The sequence below is a fragment of the Eretmochelys imbricata genome, chromosome 3 (genome assembly GCF_965152235.1).
Source record: "Eretmochelys imbricata isolate rEreImb1 chromosome 3, rEreImb1.hap1, whole genome shotgun sequence".
Taxonomy (NCBI): domain Eukaryota; kingdom Metazoa; phylum Chordata; order Testudines; family Cheloniidae; genus Eretmochelys; species Eretmochelys imbricata.
The window spans coordinates 48,277,637-48,305,558 of NC_135574.1; the positions used below are offsets into that span (position 1 = coordinate 48,277,637).

The window sequence follows — 27,922 nt, forward strand, 5'->3', positions numbered from 1 at the left end:
GAGTCCATCTGCAAAGCAGCCCATTTATAACAATTTAATTTCAGATGTCGCTAGCTGACTAGCAGAATAGTATCATCTGCTTGGACTTCTCTTTTCTCCACTTCAGATGACCCTCAAGAGCTAGTTGAGATGATGCAGAAGATATTGCAGGCAGATGAAATTACAAAAATACAAGTTGTTGGAAAAGGCAAGAGGAAGAGGATTGAGATGATATTCTCAGAGAGTGAAGATAGTGACCTGGACAAAGGGCAGGTGGGTTTTCAGTCTCTGTTGTTTTCCCAAGTGTGAACCTGTTACTTTTATGCTCTAATATAAATATAATGTTCCAGTGCATTGCTCGTGACTTTTCAGTATGTGTATGTTGGCAGTGGAGACAAAGGCAATCTTAACATCATGCCTTAGCTCAATGACATGTTGGGGTAATTGATAACACGGGTCCAGATCTTCCCTCCATCCTTATCAGAAGTTGCAGAAGGATAAAATGTATGTAGAATCTTCACAGCTTTGGATATTGTGCACCTACACTGCATCATCCCCAATGAGAAAGGGCTCTGACAACACCATAAAGTGGGCAAGGGTCATGGCTTCTGAAGTCTGCCATGGAGTGAGATCTGCAAATTACTCAGGAGAATCCATGGATCTCAGAACTGACAAAAGATACAGACATATTTTTTCTACTCAAAGGACATAGTAAGGCCAAAATGAATAAATGTTTGTAGTGTACAATGAAATCTTCTGATAGAAAACACTATGTGAGTGCAAATGTGTTATCATGTGGTTATTTTCAGGGGAAAATGATGAAGAGTATAAAAAGAAAGAAATCATTACAGGCCTCTGCCTCTGCCAACATCCTGAGTCAACTTGAAACATCTTTAATTAACAAACAGGTAAAACATCTTGTCATCAGTAATTTGCAGCTGTGCAGCACAACAAAGCTGAGATTCACATTTAAAAAAAATTAATTTATTTAAAATTTTAAGTGAATTAGTGCCGATGAAAGATGCTATCTTTGTATATGTTCATATAGTGCTTGGGAGATATAAAGTAGTGTATTAGAGCTAAGTATTGTTAATATTGTAGTCAACCAGTTAGTTGAATTACAGTATCAATGTTAGTTAAGTTGATTATTAAGGTGAACTCATATTTATATTTTGTGTGTCTTTGTAAAGAGAATATCCTCCTTTAGCCAAACAGTTTAATAGTAGATACTTTTATTTTCTGTTGTTGCTTTTTAGCCCAATTTATTTTTTTCAGAGAGAACCGTATTCTGGAAATGCCTTTCTGTACAGCGAAAGCAGTAGTGATGATGAGGAGCCCTTGTTTCAGTTATCCAAAGTGGAACTACGTGCCAAAATAAAAAGTCTGAAAAGGAAACTGACAGACACCATGAGAGAAAACTGTCGCCTACGGCAGTCACTGGTCATGCTTCAAGGTAAACTGTGGGGAAATGGACACTTTTTGATGAAGAGGAGAACTGAAAGCACATAAAGTCCTGATTGTTGTGAGGACACTTACGTGAGAATTGTGAGTGCTGAAGCATCGGTCAAGATCTAGCCCCAAATTAGTAAAAAAAAGTCATTTCTGTATGACTACAGCATTTAATTCCAGTTGGCCCATAGATGAAATCAACTTAAAAAGAGACTGTGAGATCACTGAGTTTAAAGATGGAAAAAAAACTGGTTAAATCAGCTGGATTGTTCCTCACAGAACATTTTCATGTGCTTTGTATAAGTGTAGGTCAAGTTTGAATAACTCCAGCAACTGGGTCTCCACTGACCAAAGTCTACCTGATGTTATTGTTCGGCAATTATTGATATTCTAAATTTCCGCTACTTAGTTCTATCCCTTAACTTCTAATTATTCATCCCTGAACCAAATAATTTCTTCCTTTTGAAAATCATCAGTTATTTCTAAGTGATGCCTTGTAATCTTTTAACCAATTTATATCCATTTAGCTCTTTTAACCAAGCCTTTAGTCACCTTAGTTGGCCTTCTCTAGATCCCTCTTCAATTCATTGTTGTTTTCTTAATATGGGCAGCCAAAACTGTATGCAGCACTCAAAATGTAAATGAACAAATGTTCCTTAAATAGGGTCTGTCACCTGCCTTATCAGTAACATGATGCCACCGAATGTACAACCCAGTATAACATTGCTTTTTTTTCCCCTTGGTCACCATATGATGCTGCAAGCACATATTCAATTCAGTTCATTGTCTGCCTAGTCCTCTCTCATTGTTACTTTGTTTCAGTCTTCCCTCACCCATTTGACCTTTGTGTTCTGGATTGTTTTTCTCTAAATGTATCAGTAGGATTTTTTCAGGTTGAATCTGATATTGTTAATATCTGATATTGTTAATATTTTAGGTTGAATCGGATATTGTTAATAGAGTGGTGTAGCCGTATTGGTCCCAGGATAGTAGAGAGACAAAGTGGGTGAGGTAATATCTTTTATTGGACCAGCTTCTGTTGGTGAGAGAGACAAGTTTTGCGCTTACCCAGAGAGAGCTTACTCTCTCTCCAGCAGAAATTGGTCCAGTAAAAGACTGTTAATATCTGTCCATTGCATTTAAATTGCTAGGTCAATTTCTACTTTCCTCTTGAATGCTTACATTTCCCCTTTGCTGTATAATTTCTATTAGTTTAATTACTGTGCTTTTTGCTTCCTCTTTATCTCTTACAGTGTTTCATTAGATCATGCTTTGCCACTCCACTGAATGTAATCTCTGTAATGGACTCACTCCAGAAAAGCTCATCTGTGTAAATAATATGTTGACCAAATAAGGGGACATTTTCAAGGATTTCTTATAACAAGAAATAAAAGGTCAAATGCAGCCAGACATACCTCCATTCTAGTGAATAGAATTGGACCTGCTTCTAACTATTCTGAATTTCGCCCATACTCTTCAATCTTGTAGTGCTGTACATATTTTGAGAAAACAGTGTAAGAAAAACAGCCAGGTCAGCATTACGGTGGGCATGTGTTAACCAATGGCTCCTTTTATCAATCCACAGACAGCTAGCACGTTGCTTATGCTGGAAGCCTGATCTCCATTGTGGGGTTCATTTGATGACAGGGCAGGGAAGGAATTTTTAAAAAAGGAAGCAGCATTCTAATGATATCTCTGCTGATTGCTGGGGTTGGTCTAGAAGGAGACTGCAAGTCCTGTTCTTTTGACTACTGTGACAAGAGTTTGGTTACAAAAATACCTGTATACATGAAACTAAACCAAAGTTTAGTAGCATCAGTGGCTATTCTTAGTGATTACTCTTTCTAATTTCAGTGTTGCCACAGGCAGTCACACATTTTGAGGAACTGGTAGGTATGGCTGAGGCCCTGCTCAAAGGGGGAGTGACCACATCTGCCTCCAGTATTCATTCACACACTGTCTGGAAAGCATCAAACAGTTCTTTATCAGATTCATATGCAACTATCCACAGTAACTCCAATTCACCGATAGCATTGAACATGGAAGAAGAGGAGCAACAGCCTGAGAAACAGGTTAGCTGAAAGCTTATTTCAGCAATAAGAGTGAAATAAAAGTTGATATATTGCAACATTTATTGAGACTATGTAAAGAAAAGTAAACCTCAGTAATGATAATTTTATTATCAGACAGTAATTAGGAAAGTTGAGGAATTTATTAATAAATAATCATTATCCTTTTGTGTGTGAGAGGTTTCCCATTAGACACAGTGAATCACAGTGAGCCCTCAGGTGCAATTTTGCAACTCCCTTGACTTCATTAGATTTTCATGTCTTTGGGTGAGGAGAGCATGGATCAGTATGAAATGCTTTTCAATTCAATTTCAATAAATCCTATGCTTGGCTGTGCATGGGGGACTTTGATTGACTTCAAACAGCTGAGGGAAAAATATGACCTTAAAGTTATGAAACGAGGTCTAAATCTTTCTTTTTTAAATAATAAATAAATAAATAAATGAGGGGGAAAGGGTGTCTTTCTGTCCATGTTAAAGAGATTGGCCAGAAGTTAATTGGAGTTACTCTGATTTTGGATGGAGCGACCTGGGTCCCAGATGTTCCATTATAGTAATAGAGCATTATCAAGAGATCACAGGCACAGAATCTGTACAAGAAAAATATCAATTTAAAGATTTAATTAAAGAATAACTCCATTAGTTTCTGCATTCATAATTTACATAAACGTTTCTATGTACTGAGTCATGCCAGTCCATACAGATCAGTTGTATGGATTGTATTTCACATGTCCCTAAATCAAGAAAAATCCATTCAAAACTATTAAGAGATGACGATTTTATTAAATATGACAACTGTTATGTACAAAATGTGCTGGGAGAGAAGCTGAGCCCTGATTAGGGAGTGGGGCTTCTCTGACTAGGGGTCCTATAAAGGTAGCCAGCCAGTCAGGTAGTGGCATAAACAGCTGCAGCGGCACGAGAGCCAGCAAACAGAGCGGTAAACAGGGGAGTTTGAAAGGGGAGTTTGCATTGCGGTGCTTGTTTGGGGTTTGTTTTTGCTGTTGGTGCTGGTATTTTGGTGTGGTTTGTGTTTCCCAGATTAACAGGATTAGGTGAGAAGGCTATGACAGATACAGAGGCAGCAGTGGGGGTGACCCATGTAGTGGAAGACACAATGAAGATGACTGGATGTGGAAGCTGCGGTATGTACATGATCCTGGAGGGGGTTCCTGGAAAGAGTTTCATCTGCATAGTGCCGCCTGATAGAGCTGATGGAAGAAAAGATCAGAGGATTGGAGATGCAGGTGGAAAGTCTGGCTGAGTTTAGAAGGGGGTCCGAGCAGATTATGGAGCAAAGACATGAGGAGGCTGAAGGGAAAAGCTCAGACTTGCAGATGGAAGCAGGACTGAAGAACCCTGAGGGAATACTTCTGGGTGAAGAAAATGGACAGTGGAAGCATGTGACTAAGAGAACCAGGCAGAGGAAAAGACAGGCTAGTGAAGGAGAAATAGAGCTCAAGAACAGGTTTGCAAAGTTGGAAAATGAAGGAGGGGCTCAGCGGTGGTCACTGAAGGTGGAAGGGCAAGGAAGAAGAGAAGAGCAGCTAGTCCTACAGGAAAAGGGGAAGAGTCAATGGAGACTATGCCAAATATGAGCCCCTGGAGGATACAGGATGTGTTGAAGAGGATTACAAGGGAGAATAGAAATGGAAAAAACTTGCAGCCAGAGGGAACAGGGGATAAACCAGAGAATTGCACCGTCACCAGGAAAAGGCAGGTCTACGTGATCGGGGACTCCTTACTGAGAAAAATGGACAGGCCTGTAACCAGAGCTGATCCAGAGAATAGAAGGGTATGCTGTCTTCCAGGTGCTAAGATACGGGATGTGGACCTGAGGTTGAAGAGGATCCTAAAGAAAGTGCGAAAGAATCCACTGATCGTCCTTCATGTGGGAACAAATTATACCGGTAGATTCTCGCTAGAACGTATCAAGGGAGACTATGCCAGGTTGGGGAAGACGCTTAAGGAAATCAAGGCTCAGGTGATCTTCAGGGGATTCTGCCTGTTCCTAGAGAAGGGCAACAAAGGTGTGACAAGATTATGACTATCAACGGATGGCTCAGGCAATGGTGCTATAAGAAGGGCTTTGGGAAGTATGGCCACTGGGAGGCATTCATGGACAGAGGACAGTTCTCTCGGGATGGACTTCATCTGAGTAGGGAAGGAAATAGACTTCTAGGATGGAGGCTGGCACAACTGATTAAGAGAGCTTTAAACTAGGAATTTAGAAGAGATGGTTGGGAGATGTCCAGGTGATCTCCACACCGGATTTTAGCATGGAGAGGGAAGAAAACAAAGTAAGAAAGGATACAGCCCTGGGTAGGAGAATGGACATAAGGAGAAAGGGCAGTGTGCATACAAGTCTAATAGGTCATACTGGCTGTAGAATGTCTGTGCCTAATTGTGTAAAGAATGTGAGCGAGGCCAAACAGCAAAAATTAAGATGTTTTTACACCAATGCGAGGAGCCTAGGTAACAAACCGGAGGAACTAGAGCTACTGGTGCAGGAAGTGAAACCAGATATTATAGGGATAACAGAAAAATGGTGGAATAGTAGTCACGACTGGACTACAGGTATTGAAGGGTATGTGCTGTTTAGGAAAGACAGAAATAAAGGTAAAGGTGGTGGAGTAACATTATATATCAATGATGAGGTAGAATGTAAAGAAATAAGAAGCGATGGAATGGATAAGACCAAGTCCGTCTGGGCAAAAATCACATTGGGGAAGAAAACTACTAGCACCTCCCCTGTGATAGTGCCTGGGGTGTGCTATAGACCGCCAGGATCTAATTTGGATATGGAAAGAGCCCTCTTTAATGTTTTTAATGAAGTAAATACAAATGGAAACTGTATGATCATGGGAGACTTTAACTTCCCAGATATAGACTGGAGGACAAGTGCTAATAATAATAATAGGGCTCAGATTTTCCTAGATGCGATAGCTGATGATTCCTTCATCAAGTAGTTGCTGAACCGACAAGAGGGGATGCCATTTTAGATTTGATTTGGTGAGTAGTGAGGACCTCATAGAATAAATGGTTGTAGGGGACAACCTTGGTTCAAGTGATCATGAGCTAATTCAGTTCAAACTGAATAGAAGGATAAACAAAAAAAAATCTGCGACTAGGGTTTTTTATTTCAAAAGGGCTGATTTTCAAAAATTAAGGAAATTAGTTAGGGAAGTGGATTGGACTGAAGAATTTATGGATCTAAAGGCAGAGGAGGCCTGGAATTACTTCAAGTCAAAACTGCAGAAGCTATCAGAAGCCTATATCCCAAGAAAGGGGAAAAAATTCATAGGCAGGAGTTGTAGACCAAGCTGGATGAGCAAGCATCTCAGAGAGGTGATTAAGAGAAAGAAGAAAGCATACAGGGAGTGGAAGATGGGAGAAATCAGCAAAGAAAGCTACCTTATTGAGGTCAGAACATGTAGGGATAAAGTGAGAAAGGCTAAAAGTCAAGTAGAGTTGGACCTTGCAAAGGGAATTAAAACCAATAGTAAAAGGTTCTATAGCCATATAAATAAGAAGAAAACAAAGAAAGAAAAAGTGGGACTGCTAAACACTGAGGATGGAATGGCGGTTAAGGATAATCTAGGCATGGCCCAATATCTGAATAAATACTTTGCCTCAGTCTTTAATGAGGCTAATGAGGATCTTAGGGATAATGGTAGCATGACAAATGGGAATGAGGATATGGAGGTAGATATTACCATATCTGAGGTAGAAGCAAAACTCCCGAACAGCTTAATGGGACTAAATCAGGGGGCCCAGATAATCTTCATCCAAGAATATTAAAGGAATTGTCACATGAAATTGCAAGCCCATTAGCAAGAATTTTTAATGAGTCTGTAAACTCAGGGGTTGTACCGTATGACTGGAGAATTGCCTAACATAGTTCCTATTTTTAAGAAAGGAAAAAAAAGTGATCCGGGTAACTACAGGCCTGTTAGTCTGACATCTGTAGTATGCAAGGTCTTGGAAAAAAATTTGAAGGAGAAAGTAGTTAAGGACATTGAGGTCAATGGTAAATGGGACAAAATACAACATGGTTTTACAAAAAGTAGATTGTGCCAAACCAACCTGATCTCCTTCTTTGAGAAAGTAACAGATTTTTTAGACAAAGGAAATGCAGTGGATCTAATTTACCTAGATTTCAGTAATGTGTTTGATATGGTGCCACATGGGGAATTATTAGTTAAATTGGAAAAGATGGGGATCAATATGAAAATTGAAAGGTGGATAAGGAATTGGTTAAAGGGGAGACTACAGCGGGTCATACTGAAAGGTGAACCGTCAGGCTGGAGGGAGGTTACCAATGGAGTTCCTCGGAGATCAGTTTTGAGACCAATCTTATTTAATCGTTTTATTACTGACCTCGGCACAAAAAGTGGGAGTGTGCTAATAAAATTTGCAGATGATACAAAGCTGGGAAGTATTGCCAATTTAGAAAAGGACCGGGATATCGTACAGGAGGATCTGGATGACCTTGTAAACTGGAGTAATAGTAATAGGATGAAATTTAATAGTGAGAAGTGTAAGGTCATGCATTTAGGGATTAATAACAAGAATTTTAGTTATAGCTGGGGACGCATCAATTAGAAGTAACAGAGGATGAGAAGGACCTTGGAGTATTGGTTGACCACAGGATGACTATGAGCCGCCAATGTGATATGGCCGTGAAAAAAGCTAATGCGGTCTTGGGATGCATCAGGCGAGGTATTTCCAGTAGAGATAAGGAGGTGTTAGTACCGTTATACAAGGCACTGGTGAGACCTCACCTGGAATACTGTGTGCAGTTCTGGTCTCCCATGTTTAAGAAGGATGAATTCAAACTGGAACAGGTACAGAGAAGGGCTACTAGGATGATCCGAGGAATGGAAAACCTGTCTTATGAAAGGAGACTCAAGGAGCTTGGCTTGTTTAGCCTAACCAAAAGAAGGCTGAGGGGAGATATGATTGCTCTCTATAAATATATCAGAGGGATAAATACCAGGGAGGTATTTAAGCTCAGTACCAATGTGGACACAAGAACAAATGGATATAAACTGGCCATCGGGAAGTTTAGACTTGAAATGAGACAAAGGTTTCTAAGCATCAGAGGAGGGAAGTTCTGGAACAGCCTTCCAAGGGAAGCAGTGGGGGCAAAAGACCTATCTGGCTTCAAGATTAAATTCTATAAATTTATAGAAGAGATGGTATGATGGGATAACATGATTTTGGCAATTAATTGATCTTTAACTATTCATGGTAAATAGGCCCAATGGCCTGTGATGGGATGTTAAATGGGGTGGGATCTGAGTTACTACAGAGAATTCTTTCCTGGGTATCTGGCTGGTGAATCTTGCCCACATGCTCAGGGTACTCTGATTTCTACATGTAAACAGCAGGTGCATTAGATAGCTAATAGCCTAGGTCCAGATTTTGGAGCTCTTGCTAACGTTGGTGAGCATTTACGGAGGCAAGTAGTTCCATTGAAACCAATGAGCCTGCTTGAGAAAACGTTCACCAGCATGAGTAAGGCGCCACAATCTGGCCCCTCCCTTGTATCTGCAAAATGTATTTTATATGTGCAGTTCCAAAATTAGATGTGCACACAACTGGGCACCCAGTTTTGAGTACACTGGTGTAGATGCTGCTTTTGAAAATGTTAAAATGTTGGGGAAAAAATTTAAGAAAAGTATGATTATATTTGGTTGTATTTTGTGAGGATTAGAACAGTCATGTCTATGACTATTGTATTTTTCAGTTCAAGATTGAAAAATGGCAGATTGCCCTTTGTAACAAGAGCAAGCCTCAAAAGTTTATAAATGATTTGATGCAAGCCCTTTATACACATGAATACATGGCCACGCATAGTCTGACAGGTGCAAAATCCTCCTCTTCGAAGGATAAAGCAGCAAAACCAGCAATGAATCAGAATGAAGTTCAGGAAATCATAGGTGATGACTAGTTTATATTACTTGATATGGCACTGTGTCTCATTTTTCATCACACTTTGAACTGCCACATTCATGTTACTAATTCATTTTTATTTGTTTTGGTCTTTTCACATTTATCTCATTACTGTTAAAAATGAAGAATCAGTAAAAAGCAAAATATCTTTTGTTCCTATTATGTGGATTTTGGATTATTAATATTTATTATTAAACATTTATATAGCACTGTAATATTGCATGGTGCTCTACGGAAACTAAAAATACCACCTAAAGTAGTCAAACATAGACTGAAGATAATGGACAAAGGAAAGGGTAGGCAAAGAGAAGACAAGAGTGTATATAAATATAAATAATGCCAGCTATATTCTTTAGTGAGTGAATGTGATAAGTTCTGATATTTTGAAAGAGGTTAAGATTGGGTGAGGCACAGGAATGGAAAGCAAGAGAAACAAAGTAGGGCTTAATAGAAGGGTTTAAAGACAGAAGATAGTTGGTGCCCATGAAAGGGTGGTTCATTTCAGGTTTAAGGAGTAATGTGGAAAAAAAAGACCCAAATGTGAGAGAGGGAGCAGGAGATTAACTATTTGTCCTACCTTGTTTCTTTTAAGTGTAGGATGGAAAGATGGTTAGCAACAGGCAGTGAGATGTAGGCAGGGCAGAGCTGGTTGTCATTTTAAAAAGGGAGGACAAAGAGTTTGAAATGTATGCCAAAAGAGAGAGGGAGGTAGTGAAGAGACTTGAGGGAGTGACCTGGTTCTAATAGCAGGAGAGGAAGGTTATTTTAGCTGTCAAGTGGTGGCTAGACTGAAGTAGGGAGAAGCAATCTGGGAAGAGAGAAAGAGGTTATAGTAGCGTAGGTGAGATAGAGACATGGCATGAATGAGATTTTGGCAGCACATGTGGAGAGGAAAGGGTAAATTTTAGAAGTGTTATAGAGGGAGGAATGACAAGATAAGGGAATTGCCTAGTTTTAGTTGAGAAGAAGAAAAGAGCAGCTAAAGATAACTCCAAAGTTTGTTTGTTTATTTGATTTTAGCACTCGGTGACAGGGAAGTTGGAGTTGTCAAAAGTGATAGAGAAAGTGTGTTTGTAGGAGGAAAGATTTAGAAGGTCTTTTCCATGTTTTGTTTTTAAAAATCATGAGGCCATTCTTGAAGTATCAGAGAGCTAGGAAGAGATGCAAGCCTGGACAGATAAGGTGGGTAGATTGAGGAGCCATCAACAGAGGTAAGAGGAGAGGTCTTGGTGACCTCATCCATTTTCCAAGTGCCAGTGGGTGGGGGGAGAGGGCCAGGAGGGGAGAGGACAAAGGATAGACCCCTAAGAATCACCAGCATATTGGGGAGAGGAGATGGGGGACCTACCAAATGCAGCACCGAAGGAGCTGTCAAACAGGTAAGAAGAAAATGACAGCTAAGCATGCCCAAGGAAGAGAGTGTGTTACGAAAAGGTGTGTATTTGATTATGTTAAAAGCAGCAAAGTTTGAGCAGAGTGAGTTTGGAGAACAGACCTTGGACTTGGAATGGGAAAGATTATTAGTGACTGTTGTGAGGGCAGGTTCAGCGGAATGGAGTGGGCAGAAGTCAAACAGGAGGGAATTGTAAAGGGGGGTGGAGGAGAGGGAATGAAGGCACTGAGAATAGACAGCTATACAAGCAGCTTGAAGATATGTGGAATGGTTTGGATGAGTCAGCATGGATACATGCTGGGAAAGAGCACAATTGATGTTATATTTGCACTATGAATCCTCATGGAGAAGTTCAGAGAAAAGAGATAGTCACTGGGTAAGGTCTTTGTGAACCTAGAAAAAGTGTACAATCATGGAGAAGTGTGCCAGAAGGATATGTCCATCTTATCCAGGATACGTATGATGGAATGAGTTCCAGAGTCAAAGCTAAATAGAGCTACAGTAGAGAATGCCTGAGGAGGGAGGACCCACCTTAAAGGATATCACAGGCAGAGAGCTTAGAAGGGTGAAAAAATTTAAATTCCTAGGATCAATGGCTGACTCTGGTTCTTTCCTGAAAGATGCTAGGCATTGTACTAAAGCTGCATGTTGCAAATGGCAGGCACTGACCCCAGTTCTCTATGACAAAAAGATGCCAATAAAGTTAAAAGGAATTCTTTGCCAAAGGTTGTTGTGAAGGCCAAGACTATAACAGGGTTCGAAAAAGAACTAGATAAATTCATGGAGGATAGGTATATCAATGGCTATTAGCCTGGATGAGCAGGGATGGTGTCCCTAGCCTCTATTTGCCAGAAGCTGGGAATGGGCGATGGGATGGATCACTTGTTCTGTTCATTCCCACTGGGGCACCTGGCATTGGCCACTGTTGAAAGACAGGATACTGGGCTAGATGGACCTTTGGTCTGACCCAGTATGGCTGTTCTTATGTAAAAGCTAGAGTGTATAAAATGTAATTCAACCCACCTTAATGTACAGAACAGAGACTTGGACAGCCACAGAAAAGGAAATTAGCATGCTCCCCACCACGGAAATGAAGATGTTGAGATGGTCAAATGGTTGAACACTGTGATAGGAAACAAAATGATCTTAGAAGGGGATTAATGTGAGTTGCTCCAGTTGAAGACAAGTTGAGGGAGACTAGGCTATTTTAGTATGGGCATATCCAGCAGAACCCAGAGAGTTATATCAGTAGGATGGCTCCTGAAATAATTGTGGCTGGAAGGTGACCAAGGGGGAGAACAAAGACTCAGTATGTGGACTGAATATCAATGTACCTCAGAGAGATCAATCTGCCTGACAGCCTGGCATAAAATCATGAACTTTGGAAAAAGATTATAAAGTCACTGACCCCAAATAGGGAAGTGGCAAGAAAGATGATGACAAGCAGCTCAAAAATAAAGGGAGACTATAGAAAGAGACCAGGAGTCAAAGGAGGATTTCGTTAGGTGAGGGGAAACAATATGACTGAATGCAGATGGGAAGGAGTCAAAATAGCGAGAGCAACTGATAAGAGACAGAGAAGGAACAAGGAGCAAGTCAGATGTTTTAGGATGTTTGAGGTGATAGGAACAAGCTGGCCAATCAAAGAGTTTTCAGGAAAATAGAAGCTAGAAGATTTCATAGTGGGACACATGGTTAAAAGAAGATAAAATCAAAGGCGGACGTGAGGATGATGAGGTAGTCAGGGGAGCAGGAAGTAGAGAGCTCCTGCTGGGTCATGTGAGTGCTGCATTCAGAGAAGTCAGTCAGTTCCTGAGCACACAGAGCAGGAGGAACAGAAATGGAAGAGGAAGAAGTAAGTAGAGACCAAGGTGGTGAAGAGCTGTCATGAGAGTGGATAAGAGGGTAGGATTAGGATTAATTGGCCAGGAAGAGAACAGAGATAAAGGAAGAAAGGCAGAGTATATATAGGAAGTATATAGTACAGGAAGTCATCAAGGTCATGGGACTTCCTTCTGAGTTGCCCAACAAAGTTAGAGCAGGACTGGCAATATGGAAGGAGAAAACCAGACCGGAAATTGGTAAACCAGGCAAGGGGAGCAAAGAGGCCAAATACAGAAAAGAGTAGAATAAGTCTCTTTTGGATGTTTAAATTTCATAAGCCCAAATAATGTAACTTGGATCATACACTTAATATTTTCCCTGATTTGGCCCTGATCTGAAGATCCCATAAATGTCATCTCTTTATTTTGCAGGAATCACAAAACAGTTATTTCCAAATACAGATGATGCTTTAATTAGGAGAATGATGGGGCAAAAGCTAAACAATTGCACCAAGAAGCCAATTTTAAGCAAAGATCTTAATTCAGTTGTTTTTCAGAAGCATAGCTTTTGGTAAGTCTTTAAAAAAAAATCAAGCCTGCCTCCCAAATGTATTTCAATATGTGTCTCTGTCATTGCAGTAACAGAAACTAAAGTCATCTCAAAATTATCTTTCATATATATGTTCATATTGATACAGTTGCCCAATATGGAGATCCTTTCATATCCTTGTATAAATTTTACAAAATACAAAAGTACTCTTTATTTACATAGCAGCACAACCAGACTTCTCATTCTAGACAGACCACACAGGGCAAGTAAGTTAAGGGAAGAAAAGAGAGAAGATTTAACATCCTCAAAATCAGTAACAGACTAATTTGATGAATATGTCTATTATAGAGTCTACATTATTTAGTCTTCCTATTACAAAGCCATTTTGTCCCCTTCATATGAATTAAAAGCATAAGACTTGAACTTCCACAAGGTTCAGCCCCCAACATCAGTGGATCTCAAGTTCTGCACAGATCTCAGGACATCCAAAAGACACAGGGTCAGAAGTTCTGTGCTTCAACAAGATTTTCTAGTGCTATGATAGGGAAACCCCTGCTACTTGGATAAGATAATACTGACAGGATTTGCATTAATTTACGTGTTAAAGACCCGTGTTTTTGAGGAGGGGATTATGTCATCGAGAAACACCATCCTTCCAGGTGTAGTTTCTCCTGCTCTTAGCCCACTCCACAGACTTCTTTCATAAAGCAATTTGAGATCTACTGATAAAAATGCCATATAGGCACTATTAATAATGATTAGCATTATTCTCAGTTAATATATATATAGGTATGGTCTAAAAATACTAAACCTGTCCCTGTTTTTAATGAAGTCAGCAATTTCTATTACAATGTTTTCAGGTGTCATTCAAAACAAATAGAGTTTAATAGAAAGTGAGACCTATGTGACACTATGTAAGTCAATAAGAGTGGAGATTTTTGGAGAAAATCTCTTTAATGAGGGACAAAACTATTGACCTTACGTTAGGACTTTTGGAAAGAAATATCCTCCCAAAGGTCCACATTCTCCTACATCACTGTCAACCACTAAAAAGTCAATTCACATAAAGGCCCAATGGAACAGACACATCTGTGTTGCATACAGTACTTCTGTCAGACTCCTCTTGTTTTTCGGCATCAATACTACATACCTGTGACTCACACCACCTTTTAAATTTATGTGAAATATTGATTAGGCATTATCAGAGCTGTTATATTGTGCCAAAGATCTTGTTATTGCAGCGACAAGATGAATTGTATCAAAGATTCACACCCCAGTGTTTCAAGCCACTAGGCCTTCTTGATTCCTCAAGCAGTCTTCAAAGCACTATCATAAACTGAGTGGCCATGTTTATTTGCATGGCATTTTGCATTCAATTAAAAAAAATATGTTACTAATGCTGGAATATTTTATTTTTAACTGTGATGCATTGTGGTATAAGGATTTTTGTTTTAGCGCTGTAACTGTCCTTGTTACAGTTGGGTTAAAAGTGATAGAGTAGGATTGCCACAAAGTACCCGAGTAATAAAATCTGTAGGTCAAAATTCTCCTCTCATTTTCCACAGGCATGGGAAACTGGCTCCTCAGCATTCTCCTCCAGCCTCATGGAAGCTCTTCTTGTGAGAGCTCCATGAGGAACTGGAACCATGACTAGGGAGCCAGGGAGAGGGCTGGGAGGACAGCTGCTCAATAGGGCATCACCACACTCCAAAACCATAGGGCATACCAAACCAAGTGCAAACTCACTATGTTTCCAGCCACCTTCTGAGAGCAACCTATAGGGGTCCCTACTTCACTTTAGATCAGGAGCAGGCAAACTTTTTGGCCTAAGGGCCACATCAGATTTTGGAAATTGTATAGCGGGCCGGTTAGGGGAGGCTGTGTCTCCCCAAACAGCCAGGCATGGCCTGCCCCCTCCCCCCCAGCTGTTTCTTACCCCGACGCCCCGCCCCCCCGGACTCCTGCCCCATTCAACCCTCCCTGTTCTCTGACAGCCCCCCCGGGACCCCTGCCCCATCCACCCTCCTGCTCCCTGTCCCCTGACCGCCCCCGGAACCTCCGCCCATGATTGCCCCCTGCTGCCCCATTCAATCCCTTCTCTCATTCCTGAAGGCCCCCCAGAACCCCTGCCCCATCCAACCACCCCTTCTCCCTGTCCCCTGACCGCCCCAAGAACCCCTGCCCCTGACTGCCACCCATCACCCCATCCAAGCCCCCCCTTCCTGACTGCCCCCCCGGGACCCCTGCCCCCATTCAACCCCCCTGTTCCCCACCCTCTAACCTCCGCAACCCCTGTCCACACCCCCGCCCCCTGACCACCACCCAGAACTCCCCTGCTCTCTATCCAACCCCCCCTGCTCCCTGCCCTCTCACCGCGCTGCATGGAACACCGGTGGCTGGCGGTGCTACAGCCGCGCTGCCCGGCTGGAGCCAGCCACGCCACCGCACAGCACCGGGTCAGGCCGGGCTCTGCAGCTGCACTGCCCCAGGAGCTCGCAGCCCAGCCTCCCAGAGCATTGCGCCGGCGGCGCAGTGAGCTGAAGCTGCAGGGGAGGGAGGACAGCAGGGGAGGAGCCAGGGTCTAGCCTCCCGGGCCAGGAGCTCAGGGGCCAGGCAGGAGGGTCCTGTGGGCCGTAGTTTGCCCACCTCTGCTTTAGATGTTTTTCATTTTCAGATCTAGTAGATTATTGCAGAATTCAGTCTTCTGTTAACTGCTTTCTTCTCCCTAACTTAATTACAATGTATGCCTTAACAATGCAAGAACAGTAATATCTACATAAATCTAGATACTGTGTAACAAAAACTATATGCAGTTACAAACTATCACAGTCTACAAAGCATTATCTATAAACCTTTCAGAAAGTGACAGAAACACTGTTATATGTTTTCACAGACTGAAAGTTCACCATGAGCCAAATTTATGTTTCATTATTAGAAGGAACCCCTTACCAAATAGAGTTAGTCATATAATATTAATGAAAGGTATTGACAAATTTACTGGTTTTTGTCACATAATTTATTCTCCAGGTGTATTTTGCTCTATTCAAATAGTTCTAAAGTTTATCAGAAATGCTTTACTGAATATATTATTCAATTGTTATTCATTGTTTGTATTGCAGTGGTGCTAAGAGGCCCTATTTATGGACTGGAGGGGCCATCTGTACTAGATAATATATAACGCTAAGACTATAACCAAACAATGGGCCGGGCTCCAAAGAGTTTACAATCTAACGGATACCTTGGAAACTAATTCAATATCATATCAACCAGCACATGTTAATAACTTGTATCACTAAACAAAATCAGGGTTTCACAGATACTCTACTTAGACAGAGGCACCATGCCATGAAAATTCTGGCCTTGGATAGGGGATTCTGGGGAATCACAGTGGGGCTGCAGGTGAGCAGGCAGTAAATACATCTGAAACATAATAAGAAAATTATTTTTATTCACTTAAGTGTAGCGCTGGAGGGGGCATATTTCGATCTGGGAGAGGGGTTTCAATTGTTTCTTCTGTAGCTACCACTTCAAAATTCAGCTTTCCATCTCTGAGTCTTAAGTCATTCTTTCAGACCTTCATCCTCTGTAGCTCAGTTTGCATATTACATTGATCAAAGCGACAAACCATCGAGGGTTTGGGCTTTTTACTTTTTATTGATCTGAATATTTTACAAGACATTCTGTGTGGTAGTAAAACAGAGATTACATACAATGTAGTACAAACAAAACTACACAATCCATAGTCACCAAAAACTCACAGATACAAAATTCTCACTGGTCCCAGAGAAAAAATAAAAGCATTAACAGTAAAGTATATATAGTCTATTGTCAACTCCTATCTATGAATAAACACTGAAGGTGAGATTTTGTGCTGCGCCTCTAAGAGGGGCAGCACAGAATTCACAGCCCAGGACTTGCCTGATCCTGGGCTGCTCCAGTGGAGTGGCCCCCAGCATAATTTAGACCACCTTGGAAGCTTGTCTATGTTACAGCAGCATCCCCACGCTGCTGTGTGAACCACAGTGCTGTTCAGAATCTTATCTGAGCAATACTGTACATTATGGTCTCACCTCTAACACATCTCTACATTCACCAGTCCTACCCCTGGCATGCCCTTTACACCAGGGCTTACAAATGGGCCCTTAGAAAGCAGCCATACAGCTGTCTTTGATCTGCACCAACTCCAGCAACCAAATACAAGACTTTTAGGATATGCTACACAGCAATGTAAGCCTAGGGTAAGTGGGACTCAAGTCAGGTCAGGGAACCCTGGGCTTGATCATTTACATTGCATTTTAACCCTCAGTTAAGAATTTTCTGACCCATGCTCGAACCTAGGGCTCTGTTGTCCACACTGCAGTGCACAGGCATGAGTCAAAGTAAACATGGAAAAACAGAGGAAAAACACACACACACCAGTCTGGTGCAGTACAGTGTGCTCCAGCACACCCCAGGGAACCTTATACCTGCTCCTGCTGCACCCCGGCAGGCAGGGATAAAGGATTCCCAGGGAGGCTGCAGGGAAGTTTTGGGGCTAGCTCCCACTCTCTGCCCTTACAGTGCATGCTGCCCAGACACCTCTGCACACATAGCCCCAGGGTGGGCCAGGAGCAAGGGCCAGAGAATGGAGTGGGACCAAGCAGCTGCCCTCCAGAGAGAGGGAGAAGAGCTCCCAGCTCAGCACGGGAGGAGGGCGACCCCCAACATCCTGGCTGCTCCCACTCCCTTCAGGGCAGCCGCTTGGTCCCTGCTCCGCTCTCTGCCCCCCCCCCCTTGCCCTCCAGGGGGCTGTGTGTGCAGGAGCACCCGGACTGCATGCACTGCCAGGGAGGCGAGTGAGAGCCAGCCCCCAAATTTCCTCACAGCAAGGTGGAGCCAGAGCCACCACCAGGGGAGGCTGTGGGGAGGTTTTGGGGCTGGCTCCCACTCACCACCCTGACAGTGCATACAGTCCAGGTCCTTCTGCACACACAGCCCCAGGGGGGTCCGGGAGCAAGGGACAGAGTGGAGTAGGAACCAAGTGGCTCCCCTGCAGGGAGGGGGAAGCAGCGGAGCTTTTGGCTCAGCACAGCCAAAGAAGCGATGGACCCCAACGTCCTAGCAGCTGGGAGTTGCCTCCCACTTGTCAGCTTTGCTCCCTGCTCAGGGCAAGTTCTGCACAGCAGCCAGGAGGAGCTGGAGCTACCACCACGAGAGGAGCAGGAATGAGGAGCGCGCTTGGCCAAGCAATAACGGCACTTCCAGTCGCTGCTCTGGCTGCCTGCAGTGCTGCTGTTCTGCCGCAGGGAACTCTGGGATACACCCGGAGGACTTCCAGGACCTGAGTCAAGCACACAGGAAAGCAATAGGACTCAGACCTTAGGTCCCAGTTTAACACTGTCTCGGACCATCCAGTGGGACCTGGGAGCTCTAAGTTAATACAGTTAGTGGGTGGGTGCAAGGAGGATTAGTCTTGTGCCCAGGCTCAAGCCCAGGTTTACACTGCTGTGTAGACATAGCCTTAGGAACGCTTTATGCTGCACTGTTCCTTGTATCTGGTGTAAAGGGGCTGGAGAGGAGGTAAGGATCTCACCCTACAATGTTCTAGTCAGGTAGAAGATAGAATTCTGAGGCAATCTAACTGTAATCTGTTGTCTGGCTATAAAACCATGTACGGAAGTGTAGAGCTGATCTGCTGACTGCTCTTTATCCAGAACAAGTGGATTTCATTTGCTTCACTAAGGAATGGAAAAGGCTAGAGTCTCTCTGAGACAAAAGAGGGGATCCACAGAGGAGTAGGACTTCCAGCAGAGACAGACCATACTCCCCATTCAGGAGGGTTTGGGACTTAGGCTTGTGACCCTGATCGTGCAATTCTGTGACTGGTTATTGGGGTTTACTCACACAGTTCTCAGGACTAGACTGGTAACTGCAGTCTTGCCTTAAGGTTTTGTTATTTTAATTATGAATAAAGATTAACCCCAGGAAGGGAGGCTTGAGTTTAACAGTATCAGCTGTATGGATAATGTATTTGCTGCCCCTACAGTTTTGGTGTCCTCTATAAATATGATCACTGTTGAATTTATGCTAAAAGAAATATCCAACAAAAGAAAGAGATGAAGCAGCCATATAGGATAAAAAGATGTACTCTATATTTTGTAGTTTAATTGGTCCAATAATAATCCAAATCCTATTACAGTATGTGACTGCACTATAAATTGTAAGAAGCTTGAAAACTAACAGACACTGCACTAATCTATTATGATACCTATTACTCACCAAGCCTCATGGAAGTGCTCCACTGACCACCAGTTTACTACTTAAGAACCACTGAGATAATAGCAAGTGAAAGAATTTCCATATTCCATAATCTATCACATGCCACAGGCAGAGAATAGGAGGGATCAAAGTGTACCAATGCCCAAGGCCCCTCACTGGATAACCAGTAAGGCAACACATAACCCAAAAAATATAAATACACCAGCAAGGACAGAATACAACTTACTGTATTGTATATTTTTGCTATTTCTCCCAAGGATGAGAAGGCCCCTTAAAACAATCATTATGCTTGTCTACATGGGAAATTATTCCTGATTAACTCCATTTGTGGATGGAGAATAAGAATAGTGCCTTATTGCAAATAATCTTAATCCACTTCCAAAATGGATTCACAGTGGGTTACGTTAATTTGGGATAAAACACTCTTATTCTGGAATATTAGCATCTACACATGGAGATAATCAGAAATAGTTTATCTGTTTTAAACTCACACACTACTTTATTCTGGATTAATCTTCATGTGTAGATTAGCCCTTTGTTAGCTGTATTACAAACCATGTGTCAGTTCACTGTAATATTCTGTTTTGTTTCATGAAAGCAGCAATAGCCTCAAACAATGTTATAAAACTAAATGAAAATTGGAAAGTATATTTTTAAAAAATTCACACAGGTTGTGAAAAATAATATAAACACTATATACATTATAAGAAAAGGAGACACACTTGGTCTCCATTGTGAGTACTGAATGCTCACAGAGTTTAACACCAGAAGGGACCACCAAATCATCTAGTCTGATCTCCTGAATATCACAGGTCACCAACACCACCCAGACCAGTACACTAAACCCAAGAACTGAAAATAGACCAAAGTATTACAGCCCACAGAATACTAATCTATCACATGCCACAGGCAGAGAATAGGAGGGATCAAAGTGTACCAATGCCCAAGGCCCCTGCAATGGCAGGGAATTGATTCTTTTATATCCATCCCTTTTTTCTGGCCTGATGATCCACAAACTTTGCTGCTTTCTTGCTTCCTCTGCTGCAGTAAAGATACAAGTATTCCTGAAACTATGGCAGGTGGTGCTAGATATAATACCATCATAACTTTCCCAATTGTTTTTTAATAATTAAAAGGGAAGATCTTTTGGCAGTAAGTATTTTTAAATAATACTTACCATCTCTTTTAAAAAATGCATTTATATCCAATACAATGCTCATTGAAACCAATGGTAAAATTTCCACTAATCCAATGGATGCTGATCAGAATGTATAAGAGCTAAGTACTGTTATTTTTATTTTATTAACAAAAAAGAGTATTATATACTTAACTATCATAGTATCTTTATAATGTAGATTATTTTTCCTTTAAAAAGTACTTAGTAATAATATCCTAGATGGATTGGGCCATACACAAAATTAAAGACGAAAATGTCTTTTTTTATTCTTTGGCCACTGGTTCCTAAAGTCTTCTGGCCCTAAAACAGCTGTATCAACACTGATTTAAAAGTGCTTCCAACATCTGTATGGTCAAACACAAGTCTATACTGATTCAGTTACAACAACGAAGGAAGAAGCCATAAATAAAATAACAGTGCTAGTTGAGGTGTCCTCTAAGAACTAAAGATTGGATACCAGTTTCCAGTAATATTATATTTGGGCAGTAGGGACAAGATGAACCTCTGAATTCTCCTATTATATATATATAGGCCATTGCCCTGCCCAGATTTCCATTAATGTAAAATTTGCTTACCCAAAGGGAAAAAATATTTTCAGGATAATTATTTCCAAAATGATCAATTGAGAATGTAAAACCATACTCCAGAATTAGAAAAGAGGGATTTAAAAGTTCTCAGTAGACCTGTAGCCCCTTCAGTACACGTCCCCAAAATTAAGTGCCGGGAAGGGAGTCCAAGAAAAATAGAGCAGATAATGCAATGCTACAGTAACAACTCATGCACAGGCCAATAACCAATTCATTCTGGTGGCACAGCAGGGAGCAAATAAAAAAAAACACATCAAAATCCAGGCCACAATTCAGATCTACAAATGCTTCACTACTGGGTCCTAAGCGGAGAGAAAAAAACTTCATCTGAAAACCATCAGGCTGAGGAGACACAAGGAAAAAAAGACAGTGCCAAGGGAGGACATGAGCTAAAGTTAAATAAACAAACAGACTCTGCTGCAGTAAGAGTCTCAAAACTATTTTCAATAACCCCTTGTTTAGATATTAATTGTCTCAACAGTGGTTCGCCAGCTCCTCCTCCCAATACTCAGGACACCATCCCATCAGCTCCTGTTTCCAGTGCAAAAGAGCAGCAGGATGATGACTCACTGGCTTCTCCCACACCAGTTCAGCATGGTGACAGCTCTCTGGCTCCTCCTCCCCACAGCACACAAGCTCAGCAAAGTGGTGTCACACCAACTTCTTTCAGCATGGAGTCTCATCAAGGCAGAAACTCACCAGCTCCTACTTCCAACCAGGGCTCCAGACAGGATTTCAGGAGTTCTGACAAGAAGTAAAAGTGGACCCTTCATAGCAGTTCAGGCAGACACTGGAGGATAGGGACAGTAGAAAATGGGCAGACAGAAGTGACACTTAATAGTGTGTTCAGACCCTAGCAACAGTTGGCAAAGATACTGGAAGAGGAATAGAGGTCTGGGGCCAATTTTCTGATTTGTAATTAAAATCCCACAGTATAGAAAAAAAATTCAAAATGCTTCAATATCTTCAGATTTAAGATATTATAAAATATATGCATGTCCTACTGTAGTTCAGAATGGATTAACACTTGTTCCAAAATAATACAAATGTTCTCAATAACCAGATAATGGACACACTATTTAAGATAATGCCAAAAATAAAACCAAGAGGAGCTTCACAGCCCAGACCAAACACCCATCTATACATATGAGAGAAAGATCTTTAGTCTTCCAGACAGAAGAAGGTTTTTTACTATAATCCAAGGGACCCTGAGTGGTTTAAAACAAGGACAAACAATGCAGTGTTAGGATGCAGATAGTGTTAGCCTTCAGAGGGATGAAAAAACAGGGACTCAAAGGCCCAGATCTACAGAGACTTAGGCACCTAAACCCCAAAGGGGTTCCCTTTGTTGATCCAGGCTGAGGCTACTATTGGATCAGCAGGAGTGGTTCCCTCAGGAGCTGCTGCTCTTTTGCCCTATTAAGGGGAGGCGGGGAGAAGAGGGAGCTAAGGCTCACTTTTATCTCTAAGGGGTTGGGAGGAGGCTCAGGTTTCTTTTGGCCTAGATGCATGGGGGACCTGGAGCATCTTTTCTCCTCTGGAGACATTAGGGGTGTGGTTGCCAGCATGTAAGCATTTTGCCAGGGCAGTTCTCCATATTAGCCCCCACCGGGTTCTATATGTGGTCTGGTGAATTTTAGATTATTTCTTCGAAGGGTGTGAGAGAAAAGGCAAATTACAGTAACCCGAAGGCCGATAAAATCACCTGGCACCACTCAGGTGAAAAACTGTCACTTCAACAAAGTTGTGTGTCTTTCTCCACTACATTTCCCACAACTCCCACTCTGTTCACCTAGCCCCCTCTGGCTCTTCTTTCTGCACCTGCCCTATTCCGTTTTACCTCATGAAAGGAGGTGCAGGAGATGGACACCGGATGACCTCCTCTTCAGGGCTCCTTTCTGCCAGTGCCCTGGCTTTACAACGTTTAGTTGGTTCACAAATCCCAAATATCCCTTTTTTTACTGAACATGAGGAGTCCCTTCTCTTTCTCTCCAGGGACTAGAAAGCGGGTTATGAAGGGGGGTGGGTATGGGGGGCTCCTGCTTCTCTTGACCTGGAGGGCAGTTCTCTTGATGAAGGCACTGTGGAGGACAAAGATACCAGCTGCTCCCCATAGTGTCTGACTTGGAGAAACAGTACAACAGGAAGTATGTTCCTGCTGTGGGTGCTGTAGCCACTCAGTAAACATGGTACCTGTCTTTGAGAGCTGACCACCCCCTTTAGCCTGGTCCACTGAATTATGAGTGTTCCACTGTGGCTGATCAAAGAGAAGCAGCTGGCAGGCCAGCTTGACTTTGGAAAGGATAGGGAGGGATAGTAGGATTGAGAGGGACCTCTGTCTTTGAAAACCTTAGAGACAGACTTTTCCCAAAATTCTTTGCAGGGTTTTTGTTGTTGTTGTTGTTGACTCCTGGCTTCCCAAGAAATCTGTTAGTGACATATGGGCCAGTGCAAGCTTGGGTGCAGGAAACATCAGAAATACTGCTTTTAATTTTGAGCATCTCATTCCCAGAAAGATCTTGACAAATTGGAGGAAGTTCACAGAAGAGAAACAAAGTTATTGAAGAACTCATTTACAGTGGAAAAAACTAACAGAGCTGGTTTTTTTTCCTATTTTTTCCTGTCTGAGCAGTGACTAAGGATCAGAGCATATACTAATAGTCTACAAATGTTAGGGTCTAAATGTGGAGATTGAGAAGTTATTTAGATTGGTTTAAGGGGATATAAATATAAATAACAGGATGAAGTTAAGAAAGAGAATATTTAGGGTGAACGTCAAAAAAAAAATGTCCTGACAGTAAGATGTATTAGGCTGTGAACTGGGCTCTCCCAAGGAAAGTGCTGAAAGCCCAGTTTATATGACAATGCACGAATAAATACACTGTAAAGAAGATTTTTGCATATGCAGGGGAATGGACTAGGTGTTCTAATAGATCTTTTCCATCTTTAACATCTATGCTTTTCCTTGTAGATAGGTCTAAGATGAAAGCAGATAAAACAACATGCCAGAAGGCTCTGACTCATGGTGTTAACCACCAGAGATAAAATATAGGTGAAAGGTGTTTTGCTACTGTGTATATATTGTACATGAACCTGTATGTATTGCATTATTAATGTATATACTTAATCATATTTTTGACGCAACTTTCTATAAAATAAAAAAATGAAAACGTACTATGTTCTTACTGTCATATTTTGTTCTTCTTCTGCATTCTCCTTTTATGTCTGGCTATTTCCTTTCATCAGTCTTTCTTTGTCCTCTACACTCCTCTCATCTATTTGCTGTAGTTCTTACTAAGCCCCAAAACTAGAGGCCCACAGAATCCATGGCCAGTGAAGGGCTTAGCCTGGATTATAAAGGCTCCCTGACCTGAAAGGCTGCCTGTGGCTGCGGTGCATTTCGTTCGCTGAGCTGCCAGCCAGGCTTCTGGACATGGGCAGCAGCAGTTCAGCCAAGGACCTTTACAACATCTGAAGGCAGTAAGCACAACAGATGGAGTCAAACACAAATAGCTGTGCTCTGACTTTCTCTTGGCACAGGCAGATAACAGCCCTGAAAGATGTTGCTACACTCCTACAAGATTATTTCCAAGGGCTCTTCTAATCCAGAAGCCTGGTGGGCAGCAAAGGAAGAGATAATGATGCAATGCAGAGGGAAGAGAGCTTGAAAACTTGGAGGGCCGTGGTGAGAGAGTGAGGATGCTGGGATACAGAGGGAGAGAGCTGGAAGAACAGGGAAATTCTTGGTTCCACGCTGGGGTTAGGAGGGAACAAAGTAATGTGTGAAGCCAACTCCTTTTCCCTCTCAAATAAAGGGCCAGAGATACTCCTCTGAACATACACAACTTCATGGTTAGTACATTTTTATTATTCACATTTCTTCATTGTTCCCCTTGTAATAATGATGGGGAAGGGGGTCCTGGGAATCCAGGAGGACTTCCTCACTCCACAACAACCCAGATTTGCTGATCTTCAGGGCAAACTGAAAGATACAGGCACCCTTCTCACAAGCTTTTCCTGGGGGGCAGGAGGATAATTGATGGAGCGGATGTTGAGAAACATGCTCATTTCAAATTATAAAGATGAGGTGACATCACATCATCGTGCGAAAAGAGGAGGTTCTTGAACAAACCTATATACTAAATGGGAACGTCAACAGGAATGAATGGTAGACAAAGTGTTCCAAAGAAATTTGAAAATGTAGTGGCTGAGCTGCTAATGAAAGTATGCTCATATTAATCATCTTACACTAGAAAAGAACTGGGCAGTTGCAAGTATTATAACTATTTTTTAAAAGATGTTGGGGTGACTCTGGGAATTACAGACTATTGAGCCTTCAGTACCAGAAAAATTGGTGAAATGATATTTAAATGCAGTTAAATTATGGCCATCTAGGTATTGTATGAGGAAAAAACCAAAATGTGTTTTCCCATCTACTATGATTGTTTGAGTATGACAACAAAACTGTGAATAAAGAAGAACTCTTTGCTATAATTTATTTGGTCTTCCAACAAGCCCTTGAGAAAGTCCCTTACACTAGATGATTAAAAAACTAAATAGTCATGCATTAGAAACTGTCTAAGCGACTGAAAACAAAAAGCAGGCATAGGTGGTCAATTTTCATCATGGCAAAAGTTGTTAGCTCTAGGGCCTCCAAGCATTTGCATTAGAACCAGTGTTATTTAATATATTCATTCATAATCTGATTAATGGGGTGGCACCAATCTCTCGTGAGCGCCCCCTTCTAGTTGGGTTTGTCTGCAGTGACCCCTGTTGGTGGTTTCTCAGGTGTTTTTTCAGTGACTCAGCCCTTCAGGCAAGTCACACATACTGTCTGTATGTGAATCAGAAGAAACGCCTTCCAGCGTGTACAGTCCCCCAGGGGCCTATCTCAGTACCCCTCGGTTGCTGTTTCTCTAGCCCTTCCCAGACTCAATCTTTAAGTAGTCTCAGCCCTGGCATGGGGCCATACTCCCAGGACTTCCTCCCTGGAGACACTACCTTCCTGTGGCCCTCCCTGGGCGCAGTTCTTACTCAGTCCCAGTAGCCAGCCAGGAGCTCCTTCATTGTTCCCCAGGTCCCTGCCAGCAACTGTCTGAGGCTAAGTCCCAGCAACCAGCCAGGAGCTCCATTGCTCCCCCGGTCCCTCCCAGCACTGAGCTGTCCATGGTCCTGCTCCTCTTTCAGCCAACCAGGAACACAGGCCTCTCTTCTCCAGCTCCAGGCAGCAACTGACTGCTCTGGTGCTGCTGCTTCCTTTTAGGTGGCCCTTCTCATCCCTGATTGGTCACTCCAGCAGCCCCTCTGACTGGTTGTCACTGGCCAGAGTGCACCCCCTGTTAGCCCCACACAGTCCTCATCATACTCCCAAAAGTAACATATTTTGAATATGCCCCCACTTTCCACACAAAGCAACTGATGACAAAAGAGGCTGGTGGCACTGCAGAATATGGAGGCTAATCCTTTTTTACTATAACCTCAATGTGCTCACACATCTTGCCAAAGTCATATTCCATCACCAAACAGCATGAATCAGCAGCTGATGCCATAATAATTGCAATGCCACAAATTAGCTGTTGTCTGTTACAGTTGTTGAGGAAAAGGTTGTTTAAGTACACTTACAGTTAATTCTCAGTAACCAAACTTAGCTACATTTATTGTCTAAAGACAAAGCAACAGAATACGAAAATACATACCCTCCTTCTAAGAAGCAATTCTTATCTGACAGCATGTTCACTTCATGTAACCTATGTAGAGGAGAGGAAAATCAATTTATTTTCCAATTCTGTGTACATAGTTTCTTTCTCTGACAAAGTATTTGCGCAGACCATGAATTCTTATCCTTGCAAGAGACTACAGCTGGATTTTTTATAGGAAACTTTTCAAAAACGAAAGTGGAAATTATAACAGGATTGACTTTCTTTCTCTTATTAGGAATCCAGTACCAGTCTTCACCATAAGACAGTTACACACACACAGAATTAATAAATTTCAAATTCCTTTCTATGTACAACACTCTAAGTATGAACCGTTAGAGCACAGCAGTTACAATGCACCCTAGCTAGACTAACATCACTAAGTAGAGATTTGTTATTTTTCCTTTAAAATGAAGAATATAACACAGGGCCTAAACCCCCAGTATATATTTATAATACCTTACAAAATCAAAATAGGCTTTGGGACTTCTGAGATCTTCTGCTCTCACATAAGCTCACCCTGGGTATTATATTGACAATTAAATAAAATATTTAAGTGTACTACAAAACCAGTTGTTTCAGCATCCACACTACTTGCACATGCACAACTTTAAATAAAAAAGAAAAAACTTTACAATTACTATACAATTACTGTAGCTCCAGCGGTCCCAGGTTCAATCCCACCCGACGACCACCGGGGTCTGTTGGTGTTACAAGTGGGGGCTCACCCGGGACCTCTGGAGCTAAATGCATGAGCCTCTACTGCATGAGATAAAAGCCATATGGCTCTTAGCTCAGGCTGTGGAGCAGACTCATTAACTCTCTCTCTCTCTCTACGTGGTCTCAGTGTCACTAGATGGGACGGAATATCACACCCAGGAGGTGTTTGGGCTACATATGGTAATTAATCTCTCTCACTCTAAGTGGTCTCGGTGCCACTAGATGGGACAGAACATCACACACAGGAGGCATGTGGATTATACT

General features: G+C 42.0%; 1 protein-coding gene and 1 long non-coding RNA gene across 2 annotated transcripts in view; one reads left to right on the forward strand and one right to left on the reverse strand.

Annotated features, from left to right (window-relative positions):
- LOC144262008 (uncharacterized) overlaps positions 1 to 27,922 on the reverse strand; it is a 34,634-nt gene that overhangs the window by 223 nt on the left and 6,489 nt on the right. Inside the window, exon 2 of the long non-coding RNA XR_013345483.1 lies at positions 26,939 to 26,989. This is a non-coding gene — a long non-coding RNA (uncharacterized LOC144262008). The remainder of the gene's footprint in view (positions 1 to 26,938; positions 26,990 to 27,922) is intronic.
- BEND6 (BEN domain containing 6) lies at positions 133 to 22,000 on the forward strand. The gene is made up of 6 exons (XM_077811443.1): positions 133 to 252; positions 1,255 to 1,432; positions 3,283 to 3,500; positions 9,249 to 9,441; positions 13,103 to 13,241; positions 21,724 to 22,000. Exons 1-6 carry the CDS (start codon positions 133 to 135, stop codon positions 21,998 to 22,000), a joined length of 1,125 nt encoding a protein of 374 aa, XP_077667569.1.